Source organism: Papio anubis, chromosome 1 (assembly GCF_008728515.1).
Source record: "Papio anubis isolate 15944 chromosome 1, Panubis1.0, whole genome shotgun sequence".
NCBI lineage: Eukaryota > Metazoa > Chordata > Mammalia > Primates > Cercopithecidae > Papio > Papio anubis.
Genome location: NC_044976.1, coordinates 191,274,094 through 191,300,584, shown reverse-complemented (window position 1 = coordinate 191,300,584; position 26,491 = coordinate 191,274,094). Strand labels below are relative to the sequence as shown.

General features: G+C 40.6%; 1 protein-coding gene across 7 annotated transcripts in view; it reads right to left on the bottom strand.

Moving 5' to 3' along the window:
• Positions 1-25,828, bottom strand: part of SCYL3 (SCY1 like pseudokinase 3) — a 42,738-nt gene extending 16,910 nt beyond the window's left edge. For 2 of the 7 annotated variants that reach the window (XM_031658748.1, XM_031658750.1), the window contains exons 1-7: positions 25,340-25,828; positions 20,218-20,432; positions 9,704-9,889; positions 7,393-7,551; positions 5,124-5,180; positions 1,640-1,742; positions 305-416 (exon numbers count right to left, since the gene is read on the bottom strand). In XM_031658748.1, the coding sequence (XP_031514608.1) occupies positions 305-416; positions 1,640-1,742; positions 5,124-5,180; positions 7,393-7,551; positions 9,704-9,889; positions 20,218-20,432; positions 25,340-25,487 (980 nt within the window). In that variant the 5' untranslated portion in view covers positions 25,488-25,828. Of the gene's footprint in view, positions 1-304; positions 417-1,639; positions 1,743-5,123; positions 5,181-7,392; positions 7,552-9,703; positions 9,890-20,217; positions 20,433-25,025; positions 25,252-25,339 lie in introns of those variants that run through there. The other 5 variants (XM_031658741.1, XM_031658743.1, XM_003893542.5 and 2 more) reach the window with 5 other exon arrangements.
• Positions 25,829-26,491: the final 663 nt, after the last annotated feature.

Here is a 26,491-nt window from a genome sequence, read left to right as displayed (position 1 = left end):
CCAGTGGACACACCTAGCTTCTTCACTATTAGAAGCCCTAATAAGGCTGGCTACAATGTCTAAATCCAAGCCTTCAAGACAATAAAGGATTTCTAAAACTTCCTATCTATAATAGGAAACTGACGGACAACCCAATTTCTTCCCTATTTTCTCCTGTGGACATGATTCAATCTCTCCTAATAATTAACAACAGAAACTGCATCATTTAGTCCTCCAAAATCCCCCCACTGGCACTTATCCAAGGTATGAGAGCAGGCAGCAGTGTTCCGGAAGCAGCCAGCGTCACCACACCAGATGCCCTCACCTGAAGAACTCATGAGATAGTAAGGTGCAGAGCGCTGGCCGACAGTTTGGAATGGGATTCAGCAAAGTTGAGTGCAAGGTCTGTTGAAAGCTGGAGAGAACATCCGCTGAAACTGAAATCCAGAGCTACAATTAGTTTCCAATGCCTTCTCCCTCTTTTCAGGACCTCTATAGCTGGAGACTGCCGAAAGCAAAAACCAACCTGTAAAAGCCCAAACAAACAAAGCCCTGGCTGTTGCTAAACAGCTTCCTACTTGCCTTAGGCATAACTCCTTGGCAGGTGTAGAAAGTTGTCCTGCCACCACCGTCAAACCCCACCCCAGGTGCCATTTCCTTCTATACCCTCTCATTTCCTGATTATCCATTTAACCCAGCTCAGGCCCAAAGAAGAAGGGCTAACAGTGTGATAGGTTTCAGGGCCTTTCTCAACAGGGGTTCCTCATCCATAGAACAGTTATGTGAACGATTATATTTACAGTTCTTCCAAGGATAGTAAATAATTGCTACCATTCTAAATACACAGAATAGTTAGTTCATTATACACAATGGATGCCTTTGGGCCTTAGGGTTTAATTCTCAAGTATTTGGGATGGGACAATTTAGAGCTGAGAGCTGAATCAGAACACTGCATAAGCCTGGCGGAACAAACTGCATTAGAACTGGCACAAAGCTTGAGCTATGTGAGATGTAGGCCAGTAAGGGGCCTACTGTGACACTTGCCTCAGTAAACTCAATGAGTGGAAAATTAAAGTCCTAAAGTGGGCACAGGAGAGTGAAGCAGGCTGCCAAGCATGCAATTAGAGAACACAGAGGAGAGGAGAAAACAATGTCCTTAGTAGCCTGAGCTTTAAGAGGCAATGAAAGAAAAAAGTGAAGAGTAAATTAAAGTAATAGGAAAATAAATCAAATGAGCTTTGAAAGAAGAGAGAAATGTTAAGCCCAATTTAACAAAAAATTATGAATTTTACCCTATTATTCAGATTATTACATATAAATCATTAATGGTAGTTATGTACTTATTGGCTGGTTCAATAAGGAATGCAGTCTACATTTAGACCACTTAAGTACTATTACCAATTAATAAGATAATCACACATGATACTGACAGCCATAGTTCAAAGTGCTTCCTACTTAAAATTCTTTTCACCATGCAAACGAATGAAACCCAAAGCTTCTTTCCCTACTGTTCTTAATATCTGCCCTAAAAAAGTTACCTGGTAAGCAAAAAATTCCTTACTATGCTCAAAGACTATAGTCCTTTGAATTCCACAGAGAACAGATCCCTGGATGATTTTCCTACTTATTCTATAGATGCAGTAGTATAACTCTAACTCACCCTGTTCATTTAAGATTGTGAGCAAACTTTCCACCAATGTTCCAAATGAAAAGGCATCCCGGGCATGTCCATGACACTCTGGGAGAGTTGTGAATTCTGGAGACTAAAAGCAGTAAAGACAATTAAAACTACAGGATCTGCCTTATAAGCCATTTCTAATTTTCTCTGAAGCACTTTCTCCCATGTTTGTATTTATTATACTAAAATCTGTCTTTAGAACACCACACATAAATGAATGTATAGGTTCTTAACACTATTAGTGAATAGAATTTGTGGAAGATTTTAAAACATTAAAATGGGCAAAAATTTTTAAAAACGTCAGAGCATGGCACACGTCGGTGGCTTTTAAAAATATTTTCACTGCAACCCATGGTAAAGAATATGTCTTATATCATGACCTACTATACATACACGTGCATAAATACACACATAATGGAAACAAAAGTTTCATAAAACAATGCTTAGACTTACTATCTAAGATGCCCAAAGACATCTTCTTTTATTCTATTTTTTTGTAAAATGCTAGTCAGGACCCCCTAAATTGACTTAAAACCCACAAATCACCAATTTTAAAAACACTAGTGTGTGTGTGTGTGTGTGTGTGTGTATAAAAAATACTGATTTGGATAAATCTGATTTATTTCAAGTCTTAGGTCTATACTTCAGTTTATAGTTGAGTTCATATTTCCTGTAAAGCACACTAAATGTATCTTTGGGAATTGTTTATTTACAGTGGCTATAAAAACAAATTTATAGAGGGAGCATCTGCTTTTGAATTTATTGGTAAACAGAATATTCTTTGCTAGCACTCTAATGTTAATAATCATTGTTCTGTGCATCTTGAAATCCTAAGTAATGGGCAGCTAGAGATAGATGAATGGTTTGGGTGACATACAATAAAGGACCTAGGGCTTTTGCTTCCACAATTATTATGGATTCCAGGAAAGTACAACTACTGATAATGGTTTCACTGTTTCCCCACCCAAATCTCATCTTGAATTATAACTCCCACAATTCCCACGTGTTCTGGGAAGAACCAGTGGGAGGTGACTGAATTATGGGGACAGGTCTTTCCTGCCCTGTTCTCATGATAGTGAATGAGCCTCACAAGATCTAATGGTTTTAAAAAGGGGAGTTTCCCTGCACAAGCTCTCTTGTCTGCCACCAGGTGAGAAGTGCCTTTCACCTTCTGCCATGATTGTGAGGTCTCCCCAGCCACATGGAAGTGTAAGTCCAATGAACCTCTTTCTTTTGTCAACTGCCCAGTCTTGGGTATGTCTTCATCAGCAGCATGAAAACAGACTAATATAGTAAACTGTTACCAGTAGAGTGGGGTGTTGCTGAAAAGATACCTGAAAATGTGGAAGAGACTTTGGAACTGGGTAACTGTCAGAGGCTGGAACAGTTTGGAGGGTTCAGAAGAAGACAGGAAAATGTGGAAAAGTTTGGAACTTCCTAGAGACTTGTTGAATGGCTTTGACAAAAATGCTGCTAGTGATATGAACAATAAGGTCCGGGCTGAGGTGGTCTTAGATGGAGATGAGGAACTTGTTGGGAACTGGAGCAAACGTGACTCTTGTTATGTTTTAGCAGAGACTGGTGGCACTTTGCCCCTGCCCTAAAGAACTGTGGAACTTTGAACTTAAAAGGGATGATTTAGGATATCGGGTGGAAGAAATTTCTAAGCAGCAAAGCATTCAAGAGGTGACTTGGGTGCTGTTAAAGGCATTCAGTTTTAAAAGGAAAACACAGCATAAAAGTTTGGGAAGTTTGCAGCCTGACAATGCAATAGAAAAGAAGATCTCAGGTGAAATTCAAGCTGGCTGCAGAAGTTTGCATAAGTAATGAGGGGCCAAATGTTAATCCCCAAGACAATGGGGAAAATGTCTCCAGGGCATGTCAGAGATCTTCACCGCAGCCCGTCCCATCACAGGCCTGCAGGCCTAGGAGGAAAAAGTGGTTTCACGGGCCAGGCCCAGGGTGCCCGTGCTGTGTGAAGCCTAGGGACTTGGTGCCCTGCATCTCAGCCGCTCTAGCCATGCAGAAAGGGGCCAACGTAGAGCTCGGGATGTGGCTTCAGAGGGTGCAAGCTCCAAGCCTTGGCAGCTTCCATGTGGTGTTGAGCCTACAAGTGCACACAAGTCAAGAATTGGGGTTTGGGAACCTCCACCTAGATTTCAGAAGATGTATGGAAATGCCCGGATGCCCAGGCAGAAGTTTGCTGCAGGGGCAGGGCCTTTATGGAGAACCTCTACTAGGGCAGTGTGAAAAGGAAATGTGGGGATGGAGCCCCCACACAGAGTTCCTACTGGGGCACCACCTAATGGAGCTGTGAGAAAGGGGCCAGCATCCTCCAGATCCCAGAATGGCAGATCCACTGACAGCTTGCACCGTGTGACTGAAAAAGCTGCAGACATTCAAGACCAGCCTGTGAAAGCAGCCAGGAGGGAAACTGTACCCTGCAGAGCCACAGGGTAGAAGCTGCCCAAGACCATGGGAACCCACCTCTTACATCAGCATAACCCAGATGCCAGACACAGAGTCAAAGGAGATCATTTTGGAGCTTTAAGATTAGACTGCCCCATTGGATTTCAGACTTGCATGTGGCCTGTAGCCCCTTTGGCCAATTTCTCCCATTAGGAATGGCTGTATTTACCCAATGCCTGTACCCCCATTGTATCTAGGAAGTAACTAACTTGCTTGTGATTTTACAGGCTCATAGGTGGAAGGGACTTGCCTTGTCTCAGATGAGATGTTGGACTACTGACTTTTGAGTTAATGCTGAAATGACTGAAGACTTTGGGAGACTGTTGGGAAGACATGATTGGTTTTGAAATGTGAGGACATGAGATTGGGGAGGGGCCAGGGGAGGAATGATGCGGTTGGCCTGTGACTCTCATCTTGAATTGTAACTCCCACAATTCCCATGTGTTGTGGGGAGGAACCCAGTGGAAGGTGATTGAATTACGGAGGTAGATCTTCCCTGCATTATTCTGGTAATAGTCAGTAAGTCTCATAAGACCTGATGGTTTTAAAAAAGGGAATTTCCCTGCACAAGCTCTCTTCTCTTGTCTGCTGCCATGTGAGAAGTGCCTTTCACCTTCTGCCATGATTGAGGCCTCCCCAGCCACATGGAACTGTAAGTCCAATAAACCTCTTTCTTTTATAAATTGCCCAGTCTCAGGTATGTCTTTATCAGCAGCATGAAAACAGACTAATACAGCTACTTATCGTGAAATGGGTATAATAGTCTGTTCACACTGAGGTATCTCCACCTCATATCATAGGTGTTTATGTGACAAAAAAATTTAAGCTGGTTCCCTGGCTGTGGCGATAAGATTAATCTTAGAAAGCTTTAAGGCCAGAGGAATTATGAGGCACCTATAACTCAGTAAAGAAAGGAATAAGCAGAGGAAAGTTTTTTAAAATTTCATACTTAGTTACACAAAGGTGCCTTCATTACATGTGAAGTATATCATCTTACCATCTCTTCAGGAGGGATAGATGCTGGGTCTCTGATTGACTGAATGCTCCTCAGAAACTAGACAGAGAAATGAATTAAAGAAAATGATTCATACACATATTTGGTGAACTAATCTCTTACATCAGGTAACATAAGCAATGAGCAATGCAAACAGCAGCAATTAAACCTTCAAATCAATGCCACACATTAGATGCACAAATTTAAAATGCTCCTAATTTAAAAAATGCAAATAAAGTACCTGGCACAGCACAAGGCATAGTAATAAATGGTAGTTCCTTTTCCTCTCCCCTTCATCTGGTTTAACAGACATGCTCTGCTATTCAGAGGCATCTGTGCATCTGATTTCCTTATATGGAAATTAGAACACTTCCTTCTCTTCCTGCTTAGATATTAACAATAAGGAGGCTTTTCTAGCACAGAACAAATCTGTCATTAATCTCACTAAATCAAATGAATCTTAAGTCTTGCTACCACACGAGATTAGAAAGTTGAGAACCTTAGCTATGGAGACAAAACCAACATCCACAGAATAAGCATGTTAATTTGCTAGTTTTGAAGATTATATTTGAAGAGCTTATATGTCCCGAACATCATTGAGAGCACTAAGAATACAAGATGAACGCAATAAAGTTTCTGCCCCCAACCAGGTGCTCACAACCTAGAATGTAAATAAGAATCTCCATAAACGTGCTGAGTGCCCTGGAAGCACCAGGGTGACTAATTTTGTTGGGTAGGGGAGTGCCTAGGGGAAGGAGTCACAGAAAGGAGATGGAAGCCAGATCTTAGATGAGTTTACATTTTCCAGAAGCCAAGGGGAAGAAATGCATTCCAGCAACAGAATGGCCTGCAAAGAAGAAGAGTATGAAGGAAGAAGGCATATGTGGGGACATAGCTGAACTACATGGAACAAGATGTAACCAGACTACACCTCAAGAACTCTTGAGTGAGGCCAGGCTCCGTGGCTCACATCTGTAATCCCAGCACTTTGGGAGGCTAAGGTGGGCAGAAAACCTGAGGTCAGGAATTTGAGACCAGCCTTGGCAACATGGCAAAACCTCATCTCTATCAAAAATATAAAAAATTAACCAGGTGTGGTGGTGTGCACCTGTGGTCCCAGCTACTTAGGAGGCTGAGCTGGGAGGATCACTTGAGCCAGGGAGGCAGAGGTTGCAGTGAGCCGAGATCACACCACTGCACTCCAGCCTGGGTGACAGAGGGAAACTCCGTTCCCCAGCACTCCCCTAAAAAACCTAAATGGTAAATGAGGCTGAAGGTAGGCTGGAGAAAGACTGTGAAGGGCCTTATATCCCATGGCAAAGAATTTGGAATAAATAGCACAGAAAGGATTACATGCTATTATACGAAGTACACAAAAGGTAAACTCAGGGAAAAAAGGGATCAGTATGGGCAGGATAACCAGAGAGATGTCTTTGTGGTAGAGCTTTTGAACTGAGCAAGAACCCATGAAAGTGCACATTAGACATGGCCCCAAGTTAAGTGTGGAAGCAGCACAAAAGAGAACAGGGGAAATTAGACTGAAACAGTGAGTCAACAGTGAGCCACCATTTCCGTAGGGATATTAAGAGGGAAATGATTTTTATTTTTTCTGTAAGAAAGAGTGAATGCAATGGCAACATGCGAAATGTGAAGAGAACACACAAAACAGAAAACAGAAAGGTTCATCAACCTGGGAGGGAAACACGCAGACAAAAGTATAAGGAATACTACGTCAGCAACAACACAGTCCACTAGGAGTTAAGATGCACAGGTCCTAAGTCCAGCTAATAAGATACCATGTATGAATTCGGGCAACTTGGACAACTGTTCAAAGAACATTTTCTGAATAACTATTATGTGCCAGGCACTATTCTAGGTAGAGGTATAACGATAAGAGACCCACACCCTTAAGAGCCCAACCACTGGAATACAAGACAGATACATAAAGGTAATCTCACTATCAAGTGGTATGATCGAAGTAAGTACAAGGTACTATGGGGCAGAGAGGAGGGGCATTTAACTAAAATATCTGAACAAAACATTTTACCTCTCTCAGTCTCAGGTTCCCCATTTTATAAAATAAGGAGAAAGGATACATGACTCCTACTGCCTCTGAGGAACAAAATGCTACAATTCTATAAATGAGGGCACTGACAAAAAATTCAAGTCTCTTAAGACCAAGCTAACACTGAAGGAAAGTGCCTAGGCAAGAACCACATACTAAGACGCTATTAAAAACCAAGTAAGGAAGGGGGGCTGTCCCCTGGCTTACCTCTGGTGTGGCCTGAGAAATTTTGCAAACAGTTTCCATTGCTCCTAGTTTCCAGTGCCCATCTTCACTCACAAACACAGATGATAAACAGACATTATTGTGTGTTAGTTGTCCCTGGAAAAAAAAAAAAGAACAGAAGGAAGAGTGCCACTCCAGGATCTGAAATAGAAATTTATTTAAAAAAATGTTTTTCTCCATCTCTCACAATCTTTATTTTAAAAAACTAAATACTAATCACCAAAAAAAATATGACAAGCCTTCCCACCTGTGGCACGATAAATGGAACTATGACTTTAAGAAACAACAAATTGTATGAAGTTAGATAAAAGGAAAAATGGAATGGAAGGGCTTCTGTTATCTCCCCCTGCCTCATGTGGCAGGTTAATAAACACATTAAAGCCAGTGCACACAGTCATCTCCCCATTTCTATGGGAGTCAGGAGACATACATGTTCTTAAACATAAATTTACAAGTCTGTATAGCCTATATTATTTACTTCCAATGCCTTCAAAGATAAAATATATCTTTGCTCACATAAGTTATTTTATTAATTTTCTTCTCTAGATTCTTTCTCACCTACATTCTATCACGAACCCAGATCCACTTCACCTGAAATCTTGTCAGTAGGCATTAAAAAAATTCTGCCTGAAGAAGAGGAAAATGGAATGATAAGGACCACCAGAAATATCCCACAGACCACAAAAGAGCCCATTTTAAAACTGTAAAAACAGTACAGTCAAATAAGAGGAGGAGAAAATAAGAACAGGATTCAGGTATTATTTTTCCCCAAAGCAAAAATCATTTCAGTAGACAAAAAAGTGTGTTTAAAGTTATTATGTATGTATGTAATGTATGTATGTATTTATTACAGGGTCTCTGTTGCTCAGGTTGGAGTGCAGTGGCGTGATCACAGCTCACTGCAGCCTTGACCTCCTGGGCTCAAGCAATCCTCCCATCTCAGCCTCCCGAGTAGGGGGAACTACAGGCATGTGACACCATGCCTGGCTCATTTTTTAAAATGTTTTTGTAGAGATAGGGTCTTGCCATGTTGCCCAGGCTGGTCTCAAACTCCTGGGCTCAAGCAATCTGCCTACCTCGGCCTCCCAAAGTGCTGGGATTACAGGTGTGAGCCATTGCACCTGGCCAAAAGAGCACTTTAAATATTCTACCCAATACATCAAATATGTAAATATTTTTACAGAGAATACTCCAAAGGATAAATATTTTTTAAAGGAAGGTTTAGAATAGTGTGTATAGTACATTTCCATTTGAGAAAAAATGAAAGTGAAGAAGTTTACACACTAGATATTTGTTTCATATGCACAAAGAACATCTCTGGAATAATACACGAGTCACCATCATTGCCTCTGAAGAGAGGAATTAGGGCACTGGATTCAAGGATGGGAGAGGGACACCTCACCCACAGAGTGTACAAACTTTTTAACCATGTGCATGCACTTTTGTCAACAAAGAAGATATTTTTCCCCGTTGAACCATTAATAATTCTCATTATCATGTGACCTTGTAAACATACTTTTAAGAGACTATAAATCCAATATGATATTTGGAGAATCTGTCTCAAATTAATAGAAAAAATTTAAAAACATACATAAAGATGAGTCAAGTCCAAGTGTTTCTAACCTGTGATTGGTATTTGTTAATCTTGGTGGACTGCCAAAGACCTTAATGCTTCAGAATGCAAATACCATTAAGAAAACAGTAATACTGTCAAGAAACAGACCAGAAGTAAACCTAGGAACCACCATCTTCTAGTAATAGCAAACATCGTCAGAGAGTCAAGCACACTGGTTACACCACAGAATGTTAAGAGGCTGTCTCTCAATTGGCCCCAACTACTCAAATGGGAAAGGATATGTATATATTCTGCCTTTTCCTAAGAAATGGTCATTTCTTTCTTCAAAATCTAAAATGGGACACAACTCCTGAAAACAAATAGGAACTTTAGTCTAAGGCAGCACTGATACTACACCTTTTCTTTGTTTTAATAACTCATGCCAGCTGTAGCTATTTTTAGGCAAAGAATTATCCAAAACTAGAGGCAGACTATAGTAAAGTAAAATTCTAAAAATAACTGTCCAGGGACACAGAACTAGTTGTCCATTCAATAAAACCTCTATCTATAGCACCTCTTGTGCCTTCCAACGTGCTATTTTTTCTCTGGAGGTTTTCTAATAATAACACTAACTTACAATTTCTATACACACCATAATTTATAAGTATTACCACACACATCATTCCCCTACCCCAATCTACATCAAAGTCTGTGAGGCAGACTATACAGGTTACTTACTCTGTCATGAAGAAAGATAAGAGCCAGCAATATGTCATAGATCCCAGCACAGACCTCTGCAGAAGACAATGTTTCCAAAGCCACTTCCAGGGGCTGTACTCGCTCAGTGACAAGATGAATGCCATCCGCTTCCACAGTACAAGATAAAAATCTTAGCAAGCAAGGGTGACGAAGTGTCTTCAAATGCTTTAAAAATACAAACAGAAGAGCTGAAGTTAATGACCCCAAACCAGATTATAGTTTCATATACATTATGGGAGAAACCAGAAAATGTATACTTGCAGTTAAGGCTCTTTTGAGCACCCTACCTTCCTCCCTACCCGCTAAATTTCACATAAGGCAAAGATCTATGACTTGTTCTGACATCATTCAATTTACTAACATTTAAATGACTCTACAGAAATTTCCAGTTCCATTATGGTAGTGTAAGCCTCATAAGAGCCCAGATCTCTCAAGGATTACTGCTGTCAACTAAACAAAGTGCCAGAAATAACTGAAATCCCGAAAAGCAAGCAAATGCAAGCAGATTATGGAGGGGAGTCAAACCTGAAGAAGCGACACCAATGGGGGTAAGTTTCTTGGTTTGGGGAAATTTTCCCCTTCTCACAGCTATGCATGGAGACAGGCCCCAGTTGCAAAGCAGTGTAACAATGGTGCTAAAAGTCCAATAAAAACTTTACCATCTTTCTGGCTGAAAGAATGATAGAAAAGAACGAGGAAGGCGAGTATGAGGAGGATATCCCAGAGAGGAGACAGCTGGAGAGATGCCCTGATTTTTCACATACCCACAAATTCTCAGAAGCAAGCATCCGCAGGATAGACCCAAACCAGCAAACTTTTGAGAAAGACAGATTGCAAATACTATTCACAGGAAGAGTAAGAGGAAGTAGTTCAAAAACTTGAGGCCTGAACCTAAATTAGCTGCCTGCTAAATAAAAAACATCAACATTTTCCAAAGGATTATAACAGAACAAAGAGTTATGTGACGTTGCATTCAGAATGTCCAGGATGCAACCCCAAACTACTCAACATACAAAGAACCATAAAAATGTAACACATTCTCAATGGAAAAGACAACCAACAAACACCACCTCAAGGGGCCTCAGATATTAGAATGACCAGAAATAATTTAAAGCAGCTATTATAATCATCCTCCTAGAGATAAAGGAAAAGTTATAAAATAAATAGATACAAATTTCCAAAAGAAAAAAAGATTGAAAATAAAAAATTAATGTATAGACTCATTAACAGAATGAATAGGACAGAATAAAGAATCAGTAAACTTGAAAATATTAACCAATCTGAAGAATAAAAAATATTTTTAAAAAATGATCAGAGGGGCCAGGTGTGGTGGCTCAAACCTGTAATCCCAGCACTTTGGGAGGTCAGTGCAGGAGGATTACTTCAGCCCAGGAGTTTGAGACCAGCCTGGGCAACACAGTGAAACCCCCGTCTCATAAAGAAAAATTAAGAAAAAAAAAAAAGAGACCAGAGCCTAAGAAACCTGTGACAATAACAAAAGGTCAAACAAATGTTACTGAAGTCCCAAAAAGAGAAAAGAAAAAAATTGGGGCATAAAAAATACAATGGATGAAAATTTAAATTTGGCTAAATACTTAGGTTTACAGACTTAAGAATTTCAGTGAATATAAAACAAGACAAAATTTTTTAAAAGCACACTTAAACATATTACCATCAAACTGCTAAATATCAAAGATAAAAAAATATTGGAAGCAGCTAAAGGAAACACATTACATGGAGGAGAATGATGATTTAAACAACTGCAGATTTCTCATCAGGAAACATGGAGGGCAAGAAACAATGAAACGTTTAAAATGCTGAAAGAAAAAACTATCAGCTTGGAATACTGTATCTAAGCAAAAGTAACCTTCAGAGACAAAGGCAAAATAAAAGCACTTTTGGTGACAAAAAAACAGAAAATTTCTCGCCAGAAGACCCGCTATTTAAAAAATGCTCATGGAAGTTCTACAAATGGAAGAAAAAATGGAACAGCACGAGAAATGGTAAATATTACAATAAATATGAAGGCCACTTTTTTTTTTCCTTTTTCTTTTTTGAGACAGGGTCTCACTCTGTCGCCTAGGTTGGAGTGCAGTGGCGCAATCTCAGCTCACTGCAACCTCCACCTCCCGGTTCAAGCGATTCTCCTGCCTCAGCCTCCCGAGTAGCTGGTACTACAGGTTTGCGCCACCATGCCCAGGTAATTTTTGTATTTTTAGTAGAGACAGGGTTTCACCATGTTGGCCAGGCTGGTCTTGAACTCCTGACCTTCGGCAATCCGCCTGCCTCTGCCTCCCAAAGTGTTGGGATTACAGGCGTGAGCCATCGTGCCCAGGTGAAGGCCACATTTTTACCTCTTCAGTTATTTAATCACTACTTAAAGCAGATATTTTAATAATTCCTGGTGAGGTTTTCAATGTGTGTGAATGAATGTACAGTTAATGTGTGTGTAACAAAGAACAGTAGGGATGGGAGGTTGAAGATACCTACATTACAAGGCTTCCACATTTTATGTGACATGTGGACATGGTACAATATTAACCACAGTAGACTATTTTTTGCCCTATTTATTTTTAATTTTCTTAAATTAAAAAAATTGATAATAGATATGCATATTTAGGGGGAGTACCTGTGATTTTAATACCTTCATAATATTTGTAAAGATTTAATCAATATAATTGGGATATCCGTCACCTTAAACATTTGTCTTTTCTTTATGCTAGAAACATGAGAATTATTCTCTTCTAGTTATGTAAAAATATACAATTGATTATTGTAAACTAGTCATTCTACTGACCTATCAAACACTAGATCTTATATCTTCTATCTTCTAACTGTGTATTTGTACCCATTAATCAACCTCTCCTCATCCCCTACAATCCCCTTCCTGGCCTCTGGTAACCACTAATCTACTCTCAACTCGTATGAGATCAACTGTTTTAGATTCTACATGAGTGACATCTTTCAGTGTGTGTCTTTCTGTGCCTGATTTACATCACTTAATGCAGCGGTCCCTAACCTTTCTGACACCAGGGACCAGTTTCATGGAACACAATTTTTTCACGGACCAGGGGTGGGGGGATTATTTCGGGATGAGACTGTTCTACCTCAAACCATCAGGCATTAGTTAGACTGTCATAAGAAGTGCACAACCTAGATCCCTTGCATACACAGTTCACAACAGGGTTCCTGCTCCTATGAGAATCTAATGCTGCTGCTGATCTGACAAGAGGCAGAACTCAGATGGTAATGCTCGTGTGCCCACTGCTCACCTCCTGCTGTGCAATCCAGTTCCTAGAACCGGTACCAATTTGCAGCCTAGGAGTTGGGGACACCTGACTTAACATAAGGTCCTCTAGGTCCTAACATGTTACTGCAAATGATGGGATTTCATTCTTTTTATGGCTAAACAGTATTCCATCGTATATATACACCACATTTTCCTTACCCATTCATCCACCAATGGACACTTAGGTTGATTTCACATTTTGGCTATTGTGAATAATACTGCAATAAATATAAGAGTGCAAATATCTCTTTTTCATATTGATTCCCTTTATTTTGGATACACACCCAGTAGTGGAATTGCTGAATCATTGGGTAGTTCTGCTTTTAGTTTTTTGAGGAACCTCCAGACAGTTTTCTGTAGTGGCTATACTAATTTACATTCCCGCCAACAGTATATGAGGATTCCCCTTTCTCCAGATCATCACCAGCATCCAGGAGGATGGCGTGAACCCGGGAGGATGGCGTGAACCTGGGAGAATGGTGTGAACCCGGGAGGCGGAGCTTGCAGTGAGCCGAGATAGCGCCACCGCACTCCAGCCTGGGTGACAGAGCGAGACTCCGTCTCCAAAAAAAAAAAAAAGTAGAAACCGTTCTTAGCTAATCTGGGCGTAAGTTTGCTCACCTCTGCCACAGATCATCAATGAATATAAAACATATTTACAAAGTATTTTAATTTTGTTTATTCTGTTTTCTTACATTTTACCTTTTTACTTATTATTTACTCCCCCTTGAAAATGTTTATGCTGGTTGCCGTGGCTTTCCCCTGAAATCCCAGCACTTTGGGAAGCTGAGGCGGGTGGATCACTTGAGCCCAGGGATTCAAGACCAGCTTGGGCAACATGGCGAAACCTCATCTCTACAAAAAAATACAAAAATTAGCTGGGCATGGTGGCGCCCACCTGTGGTCCCAGCTACTCAGGAGACTGAGGTTGGAGGATCGCTTGAGCTGGGGAGGTCCAGGCTGTAATGAGCCATGATCAAGTCACTGCACTCCAGCGTTGGCAACAGAGCTAGACCCTATCTAAATAAATAAAATAAAAATAAAACGTTTAGGCCGGGCGCGGTGGCTCAAGCCTGTAATCCCAGCACTTTGGGAGGCCGAGACGGGCGGATCACGAGGTCAGGAGATCGAGACCATCCTGGCTAACACGGTGAAACCCCGTCTCTACTAAAAATACAAAAAATTGGCCGGGCGTGGTGGCGGGCGCCTGTAGTCCCAGCTACTCGGAGGCTGAGGCGGGAGAATGGCGTGAGCCCGGGAGGCGGAGCTTGCAGTGAGCCGAGATCGCGCCACCGCACTCCAGCCTGGGAGACGCAGCGAGACTCCGTCTCAAAAAAAAAAAAAAACGTTTAAACATCTTTTAAACTTTTATCACAACTCGCTGGGTATGGATACCCCAACTTTTAGTAATCCCTACAATGGAATATTCCTGCTTCCTGACCTGGTTTCTTTGTCCTACTTTCTAAGCAGACACTAGACACAGATGAAATGACAAGCAAGAAACAATTTTGTGTCCGAACAAGGGAGGTTAAATCTGTGGAATATCTTCTCTAGATGGTCCTGGAACAGCTCTATCAGATCCTGACTTTCCAATCCCCACCCATGCAGCATATTTTGACAATTTTAACATGAGTAACAGGAGATCCACAGTCCAAAATTCCTCCAACATCGAATAATTTTATCATTTAATTACAGCAAAAAGAAACTGCTGGAAAGGTGGTTTTCCTTACAAACCACGAATTTCTGAAAGAAATTTCATGATATTAAAGCTCTAAGGTCTACCCTATACAATCACTGAGGAAGCCCTGTAAAGCAGTCATATTGGGAGGAGAGTGATAAAATATTTCATTTGGAAGATAACCCTCAAGGTATTACCAGGTGGTGCCATTTTCACAAATAAACAGTGAGTACTGAACATTCCAAACACCTTCTTGGAAGACTATGGGCTAGTATAAGAATCTATACCCTGCATTGGTACAGTTTTTCTATCAGATGCCTCAAAGTTCTATTAAACTACTTCCAGGAAGGGTCATAGGAAAATCTTCTCAGTGGGTTGGTTTCTCCAATTACCTTTTTTTTTTTTTTTGAGACAGAGTCTCGCTATGTCACCCAGTCTGGAGTGCAGTGGCACAATCTTGGCTCACTGCAACCTCCACCTCCCGGGTTCAACTGATTCTCCTACCTCAGCCTCCCAAGCAGCTCGGACTACAGGCACCCGCCACCATGCCCAGCTAACTGTCTTGTATTTTTAGTAGAGATGGGATTTTACTATGTTGGCCAAGCTGGTCTTGAACTCCTGAGCTTGTGATCTGCCCGCCTCGGCTTCCCACAATGCTGGGATTACAGGTGTGAGCCACCATGCCCAGCCTCCAATGTCTTTTATTTTCTTATAATAATCTCAAATTTTGCCAACTCTGCGAATAGCTCCAAAAAGGTTTATTTATTTATTCTTAGCAAGAAAGTTGTTACCTTCCCTTGAGTTAATTTAATAAAAACTAATTAAGAAAATATTGAAGAAAAAATTTCTCTAAGTAGCAATTACAAACTAACAAATACAGCAAAGATCCTGATAAACCAAAAATTGTGTGAGCAGGTTGGTTAAATCAGTTAAGTTAACTGGGAATAATTTTTTACAAGTGTTTTTTGTTTTGTTTTTGAGACGCAGTATAGCTCTTGTTACCCAGGCTGGAGTGCAATGGCGTGATCTCAGCTCACTGCACCCTTCGTGTCCCGGGTTCAAATGATTCTTCTGCCTCAGCCTCTCAAATGGCTGGGATTACAGGCACCCACCACTATGCCCGGCTAATTTTCGTGTTTTTAGTAGAGATGGGGTCTCACTATGTTGGCAAGGCTGGTCTCAAACTCCTGACCTCAGGTGATCCACCTACCTCGGCCTCCCAAAGTGCTGGGCTTACAGGCGTGAACCACCATGCCTGGCCTACAAGTGTGTTTTGAGCTACAGCTTCTGTATAAAATTATGTAGCCTCCCTCATATTTTCATTTTAAGAATCATTTCAAGTAATTTTCAAATAAATTTCAAATAATTTTCAAACCAAATCTTTCATGTTCTCTTCTGCTTATTGTTTTACTCTACAATGCCTAGAAAATTTCTTGATCCAAAGTGAGTTCTTGTTTGTTTAAAAAAGAAGGAGAGGAAGAAATAACTCATTGCATGTTTCTGAACAAGGCACTTAGCAAGAACCTTATTTGTCACTCTCCTTTGGTACATTCAATATTAAGCATAAATTATGCATACAGATTCACAGGAAAGGCTAGCAGTTCAGAATCAAATAGAACATTTTTTGATTCAAGCCTCTGCTGCTCTAAAGAATAGCAACAAGACATACTTGCTAAGGGTAACTAGGATATTTTTCAATCAACATCAGTTGAGCAAATAAATGGCTCTTGCCCTAGTAGAGAAAGATGACTATTTTTGAATGACAGTGTCTTGAAAGCACTTTCCCCAAAGTTATTGAATACCTGTTACATCCCATTCACTATCCTAGGTCATGGTCTCTGAAAGAGGATTCTGAGTAAGGACCTTTACTGTTAAATATGAATAGTAGTATATAATTTATCAATGTTGATATTTATCTACACCCAAACAGGGATCTTAAGTATGAGATTCTATCCCTAAATATAAATGATTCCCATTTGTCAGGAATCAGCTATGATTCAGTTATCCAGAGAATTCATTCAAGCCTCAGAGGCTTAACTTGTTATTGCTGATCTGCCTCTGATTTGCTATTTCACTTTGAGAACTATGCAAAGTTAACTGACTCAGCATTACAGCCCAAATCCACCTGCAGGCTTTTAGATGGGACAAAGCCATAATTTATGCTGTTAAATATGTTAAGTAAACATAATAAAATGACCAAGATGCCTAAACTAGAGAACAAGGACCTTCAGGGAAAAATATTATTCCTTTTTCTCTGAAGATGTAAATCTAAGACAAAATGCAGATACTTTTTTTTTTTTTTTTGGTATATGTCCACTATCTGAAGGTTAGATCATAAACTAACAATAAAACGCAAAAAGGGAAAGGAATAAAGAATTCCATTGTGTAGAGCTTGCATTTGAGGTACTGATAAAAACTTTTAGGTGGAAATGTTCAATAGTTAAGTGAAAATATAGATCTGGAGCTCAGACTAGAGATTTTGGCAGATAATTAGTTTAGAATAGCAGGTTGGATGGTTATCAACATTAAAGGAAAAAGGAGAGAGTGAAGTCTGAAAGGTGTGGTGGGGGCAAGTAGCTGGCCATTCCATCTGGTGGGTCCATCATATCTGAGGCATGGAGGGTACTTCAGAAGTTCTTCTGAGTGGATAGTGCCCAGGAGCCACATAAGAGCACTGCATTCTGATTATGAAGGGCAAAAAATAATTTCTTAAAAAGTCAACCATGGGCCAGGTGCAGTGGCTCACGCCTGTAATCCCAGTACTTTGGGAGGCTGAGGCAAGCAGATCACGAGGTCAAGAGATGGACACCATCCTGGCCAACATGGTGAAACCCCATCTCTACTAAAAATACAAAAATTAGCTGAGTGTGGTGGCACGTGCCTGTAATCCCAGCTACTTGGGATGCTGACGCAGGAGAATCGCTTGAATCCAGGAGGCAGAGGTTGCAGTGAGCCAAGATTGAACCACTGCACTTTAGCCTGGGAGACAGAGCGAGACTCCATTTCAAAAAAAAAAAAAATCAGTATGAGGAAGAGGAGAACAGCTTTCCCCAACTAGAATGCAAGCTCTTTTGAGCACAGCCATCATCTCTCCCATTTATTGTTATGCCCACACAATGTGCATTCTTAAATACGTTGAGCAACCCTTCCACAACAGCCCGAATCCATTATGGAGAAGAGCATAATGACTCCAACAATACTAAATAGAGCACTTATATAGCATCTATATACCACTCCTAGATAGTCCAATGTGATTCCTGGCATAAAGACACTCAAGAATCATTTTTATAAGCTTTTATAAACTTACCACAAAGCCCTAATTAAACACTTGGATTACAGCAAACTACAGCCATCAAATTCGGGCTTAGAATTTATCATTGTTTATAGGCTTACATATATGAGTCATCATCATCAGTTAGCAAATTATACTGTTAATTATAGCTGATGAATTCAAGATAAAATGAGATGGTCAGACAGAACTAAGTATTTCTCATATTATTTTGTGGCCAGAGCTTATACCTGCATTTCATCTTGGTGTACTATGATTGTTGTTTTTCACTTGTAACAGTGGAGAAAGTGTATATTGTTATCCAGTAACATCTGCCACAGAAAACACTATATATCTGCTTGAAATAATCGTTAAAACTACCAAAGGTGTGGCCAACAACCCAAACTCTAGAGAAAGTGAGGCAAGCTAAATATATTGTTTTAGTATTTCAGATACCTAGGACATCAAATTCCTAAAATCTAACACATCGAATGCCATACATTTCTCAAGAACTATGACCTAGTTTTTTAAGATTATGAGAAACATTCTGAAAATCTAAAGTTATCACTTTGTTGCAATTTCAAATTTCCCAAATTCATATATGAGGTTTTCAAAGCCACAGAATGGCTTACCAAGAGACAAAGATGAACTATGTGCAAAGACTCAGACATGGCTTAAAAGGGTATCTATGGATATTAGGGGGGAATAAATCTTCCCTTTCAGGCTTCGCAATTCCTTCAGCACAGAAGTCCTCCAAAATGGAGAGTGGACTTTGTGTTTTTTTCCTTTAAAAACTCGATCTAGGTTATTCAGTTTTCTTGGTACATGCACCATAAAGGGTAACACCATTTTTTAAAAATCTTATAAAGAAAAAAAAACTAAGAAAGATAAATCTCTAGTACCTCGCTGATAACAGTTTAAGTTATTATAAAAAACAATATGCACAATCTTATTGGATAAAAATAACAAGAGGCATGTTAGACATGAACTGTAAGAACAAGAAAGCAAAGTAAGGCATTTTGTCTTTTGTAAAATCACAATAAAAAATTCTTCATACCTAGATGATGTAAAAAAGAGTCAAAAATGTGGTTCTACCAAAAAGCAAAATTACCTAGCAAAAAAGAGCCAGCTATACTTTTTACCACAATGCATTACTAGGAAATGCATCTCAAGAGAACTGTTACACATCTTTTTCTTTAGGAACCATTTTATAACAATTTCATGCTTGATCAAAAATACAACATCAAATAAATAACTGTTGTGACCAATGGAAGACCAAAATTCCATGACTAATATAATCCTTTATAATCATGTTAAAAAGTAGAAACAATTTAGAGTCCTATGAAATAGAGATCAATGTCCCATACCTGTTGATATTACTAAGGGACTCAAGGTAATAGAGATTTTAATTCTAACAAAATCAAGATATCAAGTTCAACCTGAAAATAGCATGCCTACCAGAATAAACACTGGAGAATTAATTTACTAATACAACTACATTTTCCTTTTTAGAAGATGATATATCTAAATGGCTAAATTTCCGAAGTACTAGCTATCCAAAGAAGCATCAACTAATGCCTTCATTTTCCCCAATTCAAAAAGACAATTGGGGTTATTTTATTGACTTATATTCCACAGTAAAATCATTTTTTTCTAATAAGAGGCCAGGGTCACCTGAGTGTGACAGCATGCTAATGCACTGGCACCCTCTGCCTGGAGCAGCAATTATAAGGCATGAACTACAAGGATCTTTTCCCTAAGGAGGAAGCTGAAGCCTACAGAATGTTGTCAATACTTAACAGAATTTTGCCAGACAAGATTAACTCCTTATATCGCTCCTTATATCTTATATTAGTTATATAAAAATGTCTCCCTAACTTTCTCACCAGAAAAATAAAATATGATAAAAGCCATCGTGGCGTGAACCCGGGAGGCGGAGCTTGCAGTGAGCCGAGACGGCGCCACTGCACTCCAGCCTGGGAGACAGCGCCAGACTCTGTCTCAAAAAAAAAAAAAAAAAAAAAAAAGCCATCATACTGAGTTTTATGATGTTTTTTGGCTACAGTACGGTACCTGACCATGTCATGCAAATGCAAGATAGGCTCACGAAGTAAGAGCAATGTTTCAAAAGGACATAAATAATAAAATACTGTTCCTTATCATCTTACCTCTTTTGACCTTTACTAATTTCATATTTTTTTAAAAGAAAACAAGATAGTAAAAAGTACTAACTATTAAGTCGTCACCTATTATGGTACCTTGGCAGCTTTATTAACCTTGTCTTCATTTTCTCTCTTATACACAAAAACTGAAGCAAATTTGCCATCTTGCAGTACAGCGGGATAAACAGCAAGTCCAGAGGGTAAGATAAATGGTGGTTCTTTCAGTGTATAGCTCTTTAAAGCACTGTTCTCAGATCCCATCCCTTTTGCAGTGAGGCAGTACTGCCACTCTTCCTCAAAGCCAAGCAGATCTAAAAGAAAATAGAAAACAATTTCAAACATTAAATCCCTATCTGCAACATCAACAAGAGATATTCAGACATAGCCACCCCAAACTACTAGTTTCTTCGATCCTCGTAATGAGGACATTTGACAGTAAAAATGGTAAATGCTCAGCAAGTTACCAGCAATGGTTGTTAATTAACAACTAACAACTCTAGAGAAAATGCACATTACTAAGTAGTCACATGTAGTTACTGTCCCTCCCCAAACACCACCACATACAAACTTTCAGAGTGGAAAGGCAATCAAAAATAGAATAAAGTAATTCATACTTCCTAACTCACTTGTATATCCTAAGGAAAATGTTGTAAAACTTTTATTATTCAAAAACAATACAACTTCTGTATGTCTAAAATAACTTAAAATTATAAAAGAAAACAATACAAATTGGAGAATACTTATAACAATGATGAAAATCATTGTTTTAATGTTAATATGTTGAAAAACATTGTTAATATGAAAAACATATTAACAAATGAAGAGCTCATATAAACCAAGTAAAACACTAAAACACCAGTACAATAACGGGAAGGAAAACAGCTCATTGAAGAAACACAGATGACAATAAACATAAGAAAAAGTACAGTCACACTACTCTTCAAGGCTATCCCAAGTAAAAAGGGGAAACCACAAAACTGAATCATCTCAAATAATCTCAAACACTAAAAAAAAAAAAAAAAAAAAAAAAAAGCCCACACATACACAGAATTCAAATGCAACTACGACAAAATATTTCAGTGCTTGCCTAATGAAGGGGCACAGTTAGAGGGACCAAGGGGGAAGACAGGATTATCATGATGTATGAGGAAAGTTTGGGAAGATGGATATATTCATTATTTTGATTATAATGATGGCAATGGGTGATTATAAACATCAAAACATAAAACTGTACACTTTTTTCATTTATTCTATATCAATTACACCTCAAAGTTGTTTTAAAAAGAAATATATGCATACATACACACAGACTTGAAAAATATATGTTGAAGTATTAACAGAGGTTTGCGGTGGAAGGTCACACTATAGGTAATTGTATACACACACACTTGCCTGCACCTTCCAAATCTTCCACAATATAAACATATCTTTCTTGACAACAGGGATACAAACTCACAGGGTGACAACAGGTAATGCGCAGCGCCCCAGCAATACTGGCAGCTTGGCACAGGGACCTACTGTGCGTGCCTGGGACCTACTGTGAGAGGCTTTCATTCTGAAGAGAGTGGCTATCACAGAGTTCCAACCAGGACCGCAGTTTCAGAACTGTCAGATCATGCCACTTATCATGAGGAACCAACAGCCTGAATAGTTTTGTGGAAATCTTCATATTTTTCAATGTTGGATCAAATGTTTTCTAAACCTATATAGGCCAAACAACGTATGTCTGAAAAATCTGTGGCAGTCAGTTTTCAGTGGTGGCTTTACCATAATATAAAAATTAGCAAATAGAGTTCTTACTAACTCTGGCAATGCAGAAAGCAAACTGCTACAAATACGCCAATAATTCTATGTAGGCCTTTCAAAATTTGTTTAAAAATCTGTATTCTTTGGACAAATATAAACTCAATAATCATTACACATTGACCCTCTACTTGGAATTTTTCCCCACTTCGGTGAAGTTCCATACAACACCTTCTACACCGGGTATGTAATGCTGCTCAAAACACACGCCTAGAACAAAATTTAAAATGCCTACCGATCCACAACCATCGTTATATAAGAAACACACGTATAAAGTCTAAAGCTATCTAAAATTGAAGCTTTTCAACATCTAAAACTGTTTCTGAGAGTAAGAACTAAACCTGCTTTGTAACAAATTCACTGAATTCCTACCTACCTGGCAATATATCTTTCTTAAAAATGACAGAGAAGCAAAAAACAGGACTAAAAAAATGCCAAGTATGGCAACTATGGTAACATTCACCTTTCTACTGGGACTACAAATAAAAAGTTTATGTGGGACCATGAGTAAAAGCAATGATGTTAATCCCTCGATTCTGGAGATGGAGTGCTGGCCAGATGGTCACAACCGCCTGCTGAGTAGGGAGATTCATGCTTAGCACTTGATCTTGCCATCTTTTCTTGGGCACAGTTAATGTTGTCAGGTACCTAGCCTGGGCCAAAGGGCGGTCAACTCACAAATTAGTCATCAGTCTCACGGCCTGAGTGAAGAGATAAACTGGCCAGATCATTGTCTCCCCCAGGAATTTGAACTAACAACAATTTTTGCCTATTAGAAGCATAGCTGAAGGTAGAAGGATGCTACGAGGTAGAGTTGGAGCTATGGCAAACCAAAGCCACATGAAGTCAGAAATTTGTCAAGCACGGAGGAAGTCCGTTGGTAGGAAAATTTAAAAAAGCAAACACTGGGACAGTAGCTTAGTCATACTTAGGGGGCACATTGCTACTATCCATCTCAAGATTACCAGAAGCCCAGCCTCAAACCCAGTTCCACCCAGATACCCTAACATCCCATTGACACGCTTATAACCAGCCCCCTTTCCCTCAGGTAGCTTGAATGGGTCTATGTTCTTTGAAACTAATTGCCATTTCATAGGCAGAAAACTCTACTTGGTCTCCAACTCCTGCCTGAAAAGCCAGCCAGACTGGAAGAGTGAGTTACAGAAGTGTTACTTTGAAAGTATCTGAAGCTAGTCTGACCTCCTTCTCTCTCTTAGCCACAAAACACAGCTTTCCAAAATCAACACACAGTAAGAGAAAAGCAGAGAATAAGGGACTGTATGTAAATGAATATCTTCTTGACAGGAAATCATGCTGTTTATTTAGTGTTAATATTAGTCCTCCCGGGAGATAAGACTGCCACCAGGATTCAGGGTCAGCGCTCTGGCTAGATGAATGGCAGTCACCAGAGGCAGAAGAAAGGGACATTTAGTTTACTTAGCTATTTCTAAATAGCGAAATACTTCCTTGTGGGAATATTGACCTTGCAATAGCTATTAACCTTAGATTTTATATGAATTCCACTATAAAGTAATTAACAAAGTTATAAAAGCGTTAGGAAGTAGTTAAAATTCATTTTTCTTAGTGTATTTTAGGTCTAAGACTTTAAAAAATATCACTTAAAAATTTAAAAGAGACGACTGAATTTCTTGAGAGAACTGGAAAGGATGCCATTTTCTTGTTTTGAAAGTATGTTAACTTTGACAGAAATCCACTGATACCATCAGTGTAATACTGAGAGTGGTAGGATTATATTCTAGGTCCCCAGTGCAAACTTTATTGGGGGAAAATTAAAAAGGTGTGCTGAGTATTGCAATTTGAGAATGTTTTGACGCAGTAATTCTTCACACTAATACATCTAAAGAGGCACAAATACTGTTATATGAACAGGTTTTTTTGTTTTTTTTTTTAAAGAGATAGGGTCTCGTTCTGTTGTCGCTGGCCTGGAGTGCATTGGCGCTATCCTACCTCACGGTAACCTGGAACTCCTGGTCTCAAGCGACCCGCCCTCCTCAGTCTCCCCAGTTGCTGAGATTACACCATGCCCGCCAGTGCTTTAAAAATGATATTTCAGCAAAAATTGATCTATTGAAATGTAAGAAAAACACTTGGCCTTCCAAATGCTTTCCTGTTGTTTTGAGGAGGGGGAAAACACAAAATCTTGCTCATTAGCTTTGAAATTAAAAAGTCACAAGAAGGTATATCCTAGTATCACAGAATAGGTATTTTGTAGCAGTTAGCATCTCCACTCTATAAAAAAACACCGAGTTGACAGTCTTTGACTTGAATATGCATCATAGGCTTCCCTTTAATAATCTCCCTCCACTCTTTTGCCTACTTGGTCAGCACATGAAATTTCTGGACCGCTTGTAGATTAAGAAAACCCTTGTCTAGGTCAAAGGGCAACTCATACACTCAACTAAGAAACCTTTGTGCTCTAGGGAAATGTTTCTACCAAATATTTTCTTTTCCCAGCAATTAATCGAGACTCTCTTGGTCCTAGCTCCCTGAGCTTGAAAGTTCCGAAGATAATGGCTTGCACTGTGAGTATTAAGGACGCACTGTACTGGCTGATATTCTGGTACCCAGCGGTAACATTACTCCGGCCCTTCGCTTTCGTCTGTTTCAGGTATACATTCCCTCTGCGGAACTCAGTCCAGCATTGCTAGTTGACAAGCAATACACAATTATGTCTTCATGGACCAAAATAATCATGATTTCAGCTCAAGATATTACATTTTATAAGGACACGGGTCCTTAAAACAGCAGTAACAGTGACCCCCAAAACTCGAGATCCGACTCCGAGAATTTCACATGGATTCCTGAATATGCCCTTCCGAAAAATGTTTCATCTTTATTCTAAACAGAAAGCACTACGCCAAGACAGGAGCCAGCTGGGCCTTGGGGGACCGGGCACTGGTCTTGGATCAAGAATAAGGCCGCCTTCCCGAGGGCGGGTGCGCCCCCAAGAGTCCCCCGGGTTCGGGCACTGCCGCCCCGGGACAGTGACCCGCCCAGCCGAGCACCCTCGCCCTGCTCGCCGCGACCCTGCGGAGTCACTGAGGGGCCGGGACTCCGCTCTCGCTTCGCTGGCCCCTCACCTCTTCCACACCTCCCCGCGAGGACCGACTCCGCGGCTGCCTAGGAGAACTCTGACCGCGGGCGCCTCACCCGGCGGGGGTCGCCCGCGAAGCGCAGATTACAGGGCGACCCACAATCAGCAAGGGGACGCTGCTCCGAAGCGAAGAGCACAGCTCAACCGGCAGCCGGCGCCGCGCCGAGCTCGCTCCTGCGCGGGACCCACAGCGCAGACCCGCGAGCGGGGCGCGCGCCGGCCGCCTCCTCCCCGCCCAGCCCCTTCCCCCACGGCGCAGTCCTGCAAGGACTGGGGGTGCAGCGCAGGGCTCCCTGTTACCTGCGGCAGGGCGGCGGGGGAGGAGGCCGAGGGTCTTGGCTTTGGTCCCCTGTTGGCCCCCGTGTTGACACCAACCACCCCTGCCTGCCTGTAAGGCTGTGGCCACTACACCCACAATCTTCTGGGGGCCGGGTTTCTCCCACACCATAGAGACGGGTCCGGAAACGGGACAGAAGGCCCGCCTTCCTCCCTCCGACGCCACCGCTGAGGCCAACGAACCAGGAACCGAGGTAGAGCGGCCGCACAGGTGAGTCTCAGGCCAGTGCCATCTTGAGTGTGGGCGCCGTGACGTCCCCGCTTTTCACTCACTGCCCTAATGGTCTAGTTAGTCCACTAAGATGTCCCCTTTCTAGACGTTTTTGTCGAATGCTCAAGTTTGTCTTGACTTGAATTTTTAAGCTTTTAACAGCACAGTTTTACTTTCATTTCCGCCCAAATCCAAAATGGCTGCTGGCCACTTGTAACAAATAGTAGAGGTGCAGGGCGGAGAAAAGGAGTACGGGAATTAGCGAGGACTTTCAGCGGAGTGACGTCACTCAACCTGTAGCTTTGATTGGCTAGGCTGCGAGGGCGGAGTCGTGCAGAGCGGCTGAAGTTGGCGGAGGTCCTGGTGATCTCGTTGAATCTTTGAGAGGGGGGATCCTGAATCACACTTCATTACCAAAAAGTAATGTTTGAAAATTTTAATATTAATGCAGTAGTCTCCCACCCCTCATGCTTTCTGCAGTGTCAGTTACCTGTGGTCAAACCTTGGTTCAGAAATGTTAAATGGAAAACTCCAGAAATAAACAGTTCTTAAGTTTCAAACCGCCTGCGTTCCAAGTAACCCGATTAAATCTCGGGCCATCCACTGTGTCCCACCCTGGACGCGAATCACCTCTTTGTCCCAGGTAGCCCCGTATCCACCCATTACCCACTCAGTAGCTGCCTTGGTTAACAGATGCACCTGTAGTACAGCCGCGATAATGAGAGATAACACCAGCTTATGTTCAGGTAACCCTTATTTTACTTAATAATGGCCGTAAAGCACAGGAATTGTGATGCTGACAGTTTGGATATGCCAAGGAGAAGCCGTAAAGTGCTTCCTTAAATGAAAAGGTGAAAGAAAAAGAATCATATGCTGAGGTTGCCAAAATCTATGATAAGAACAAA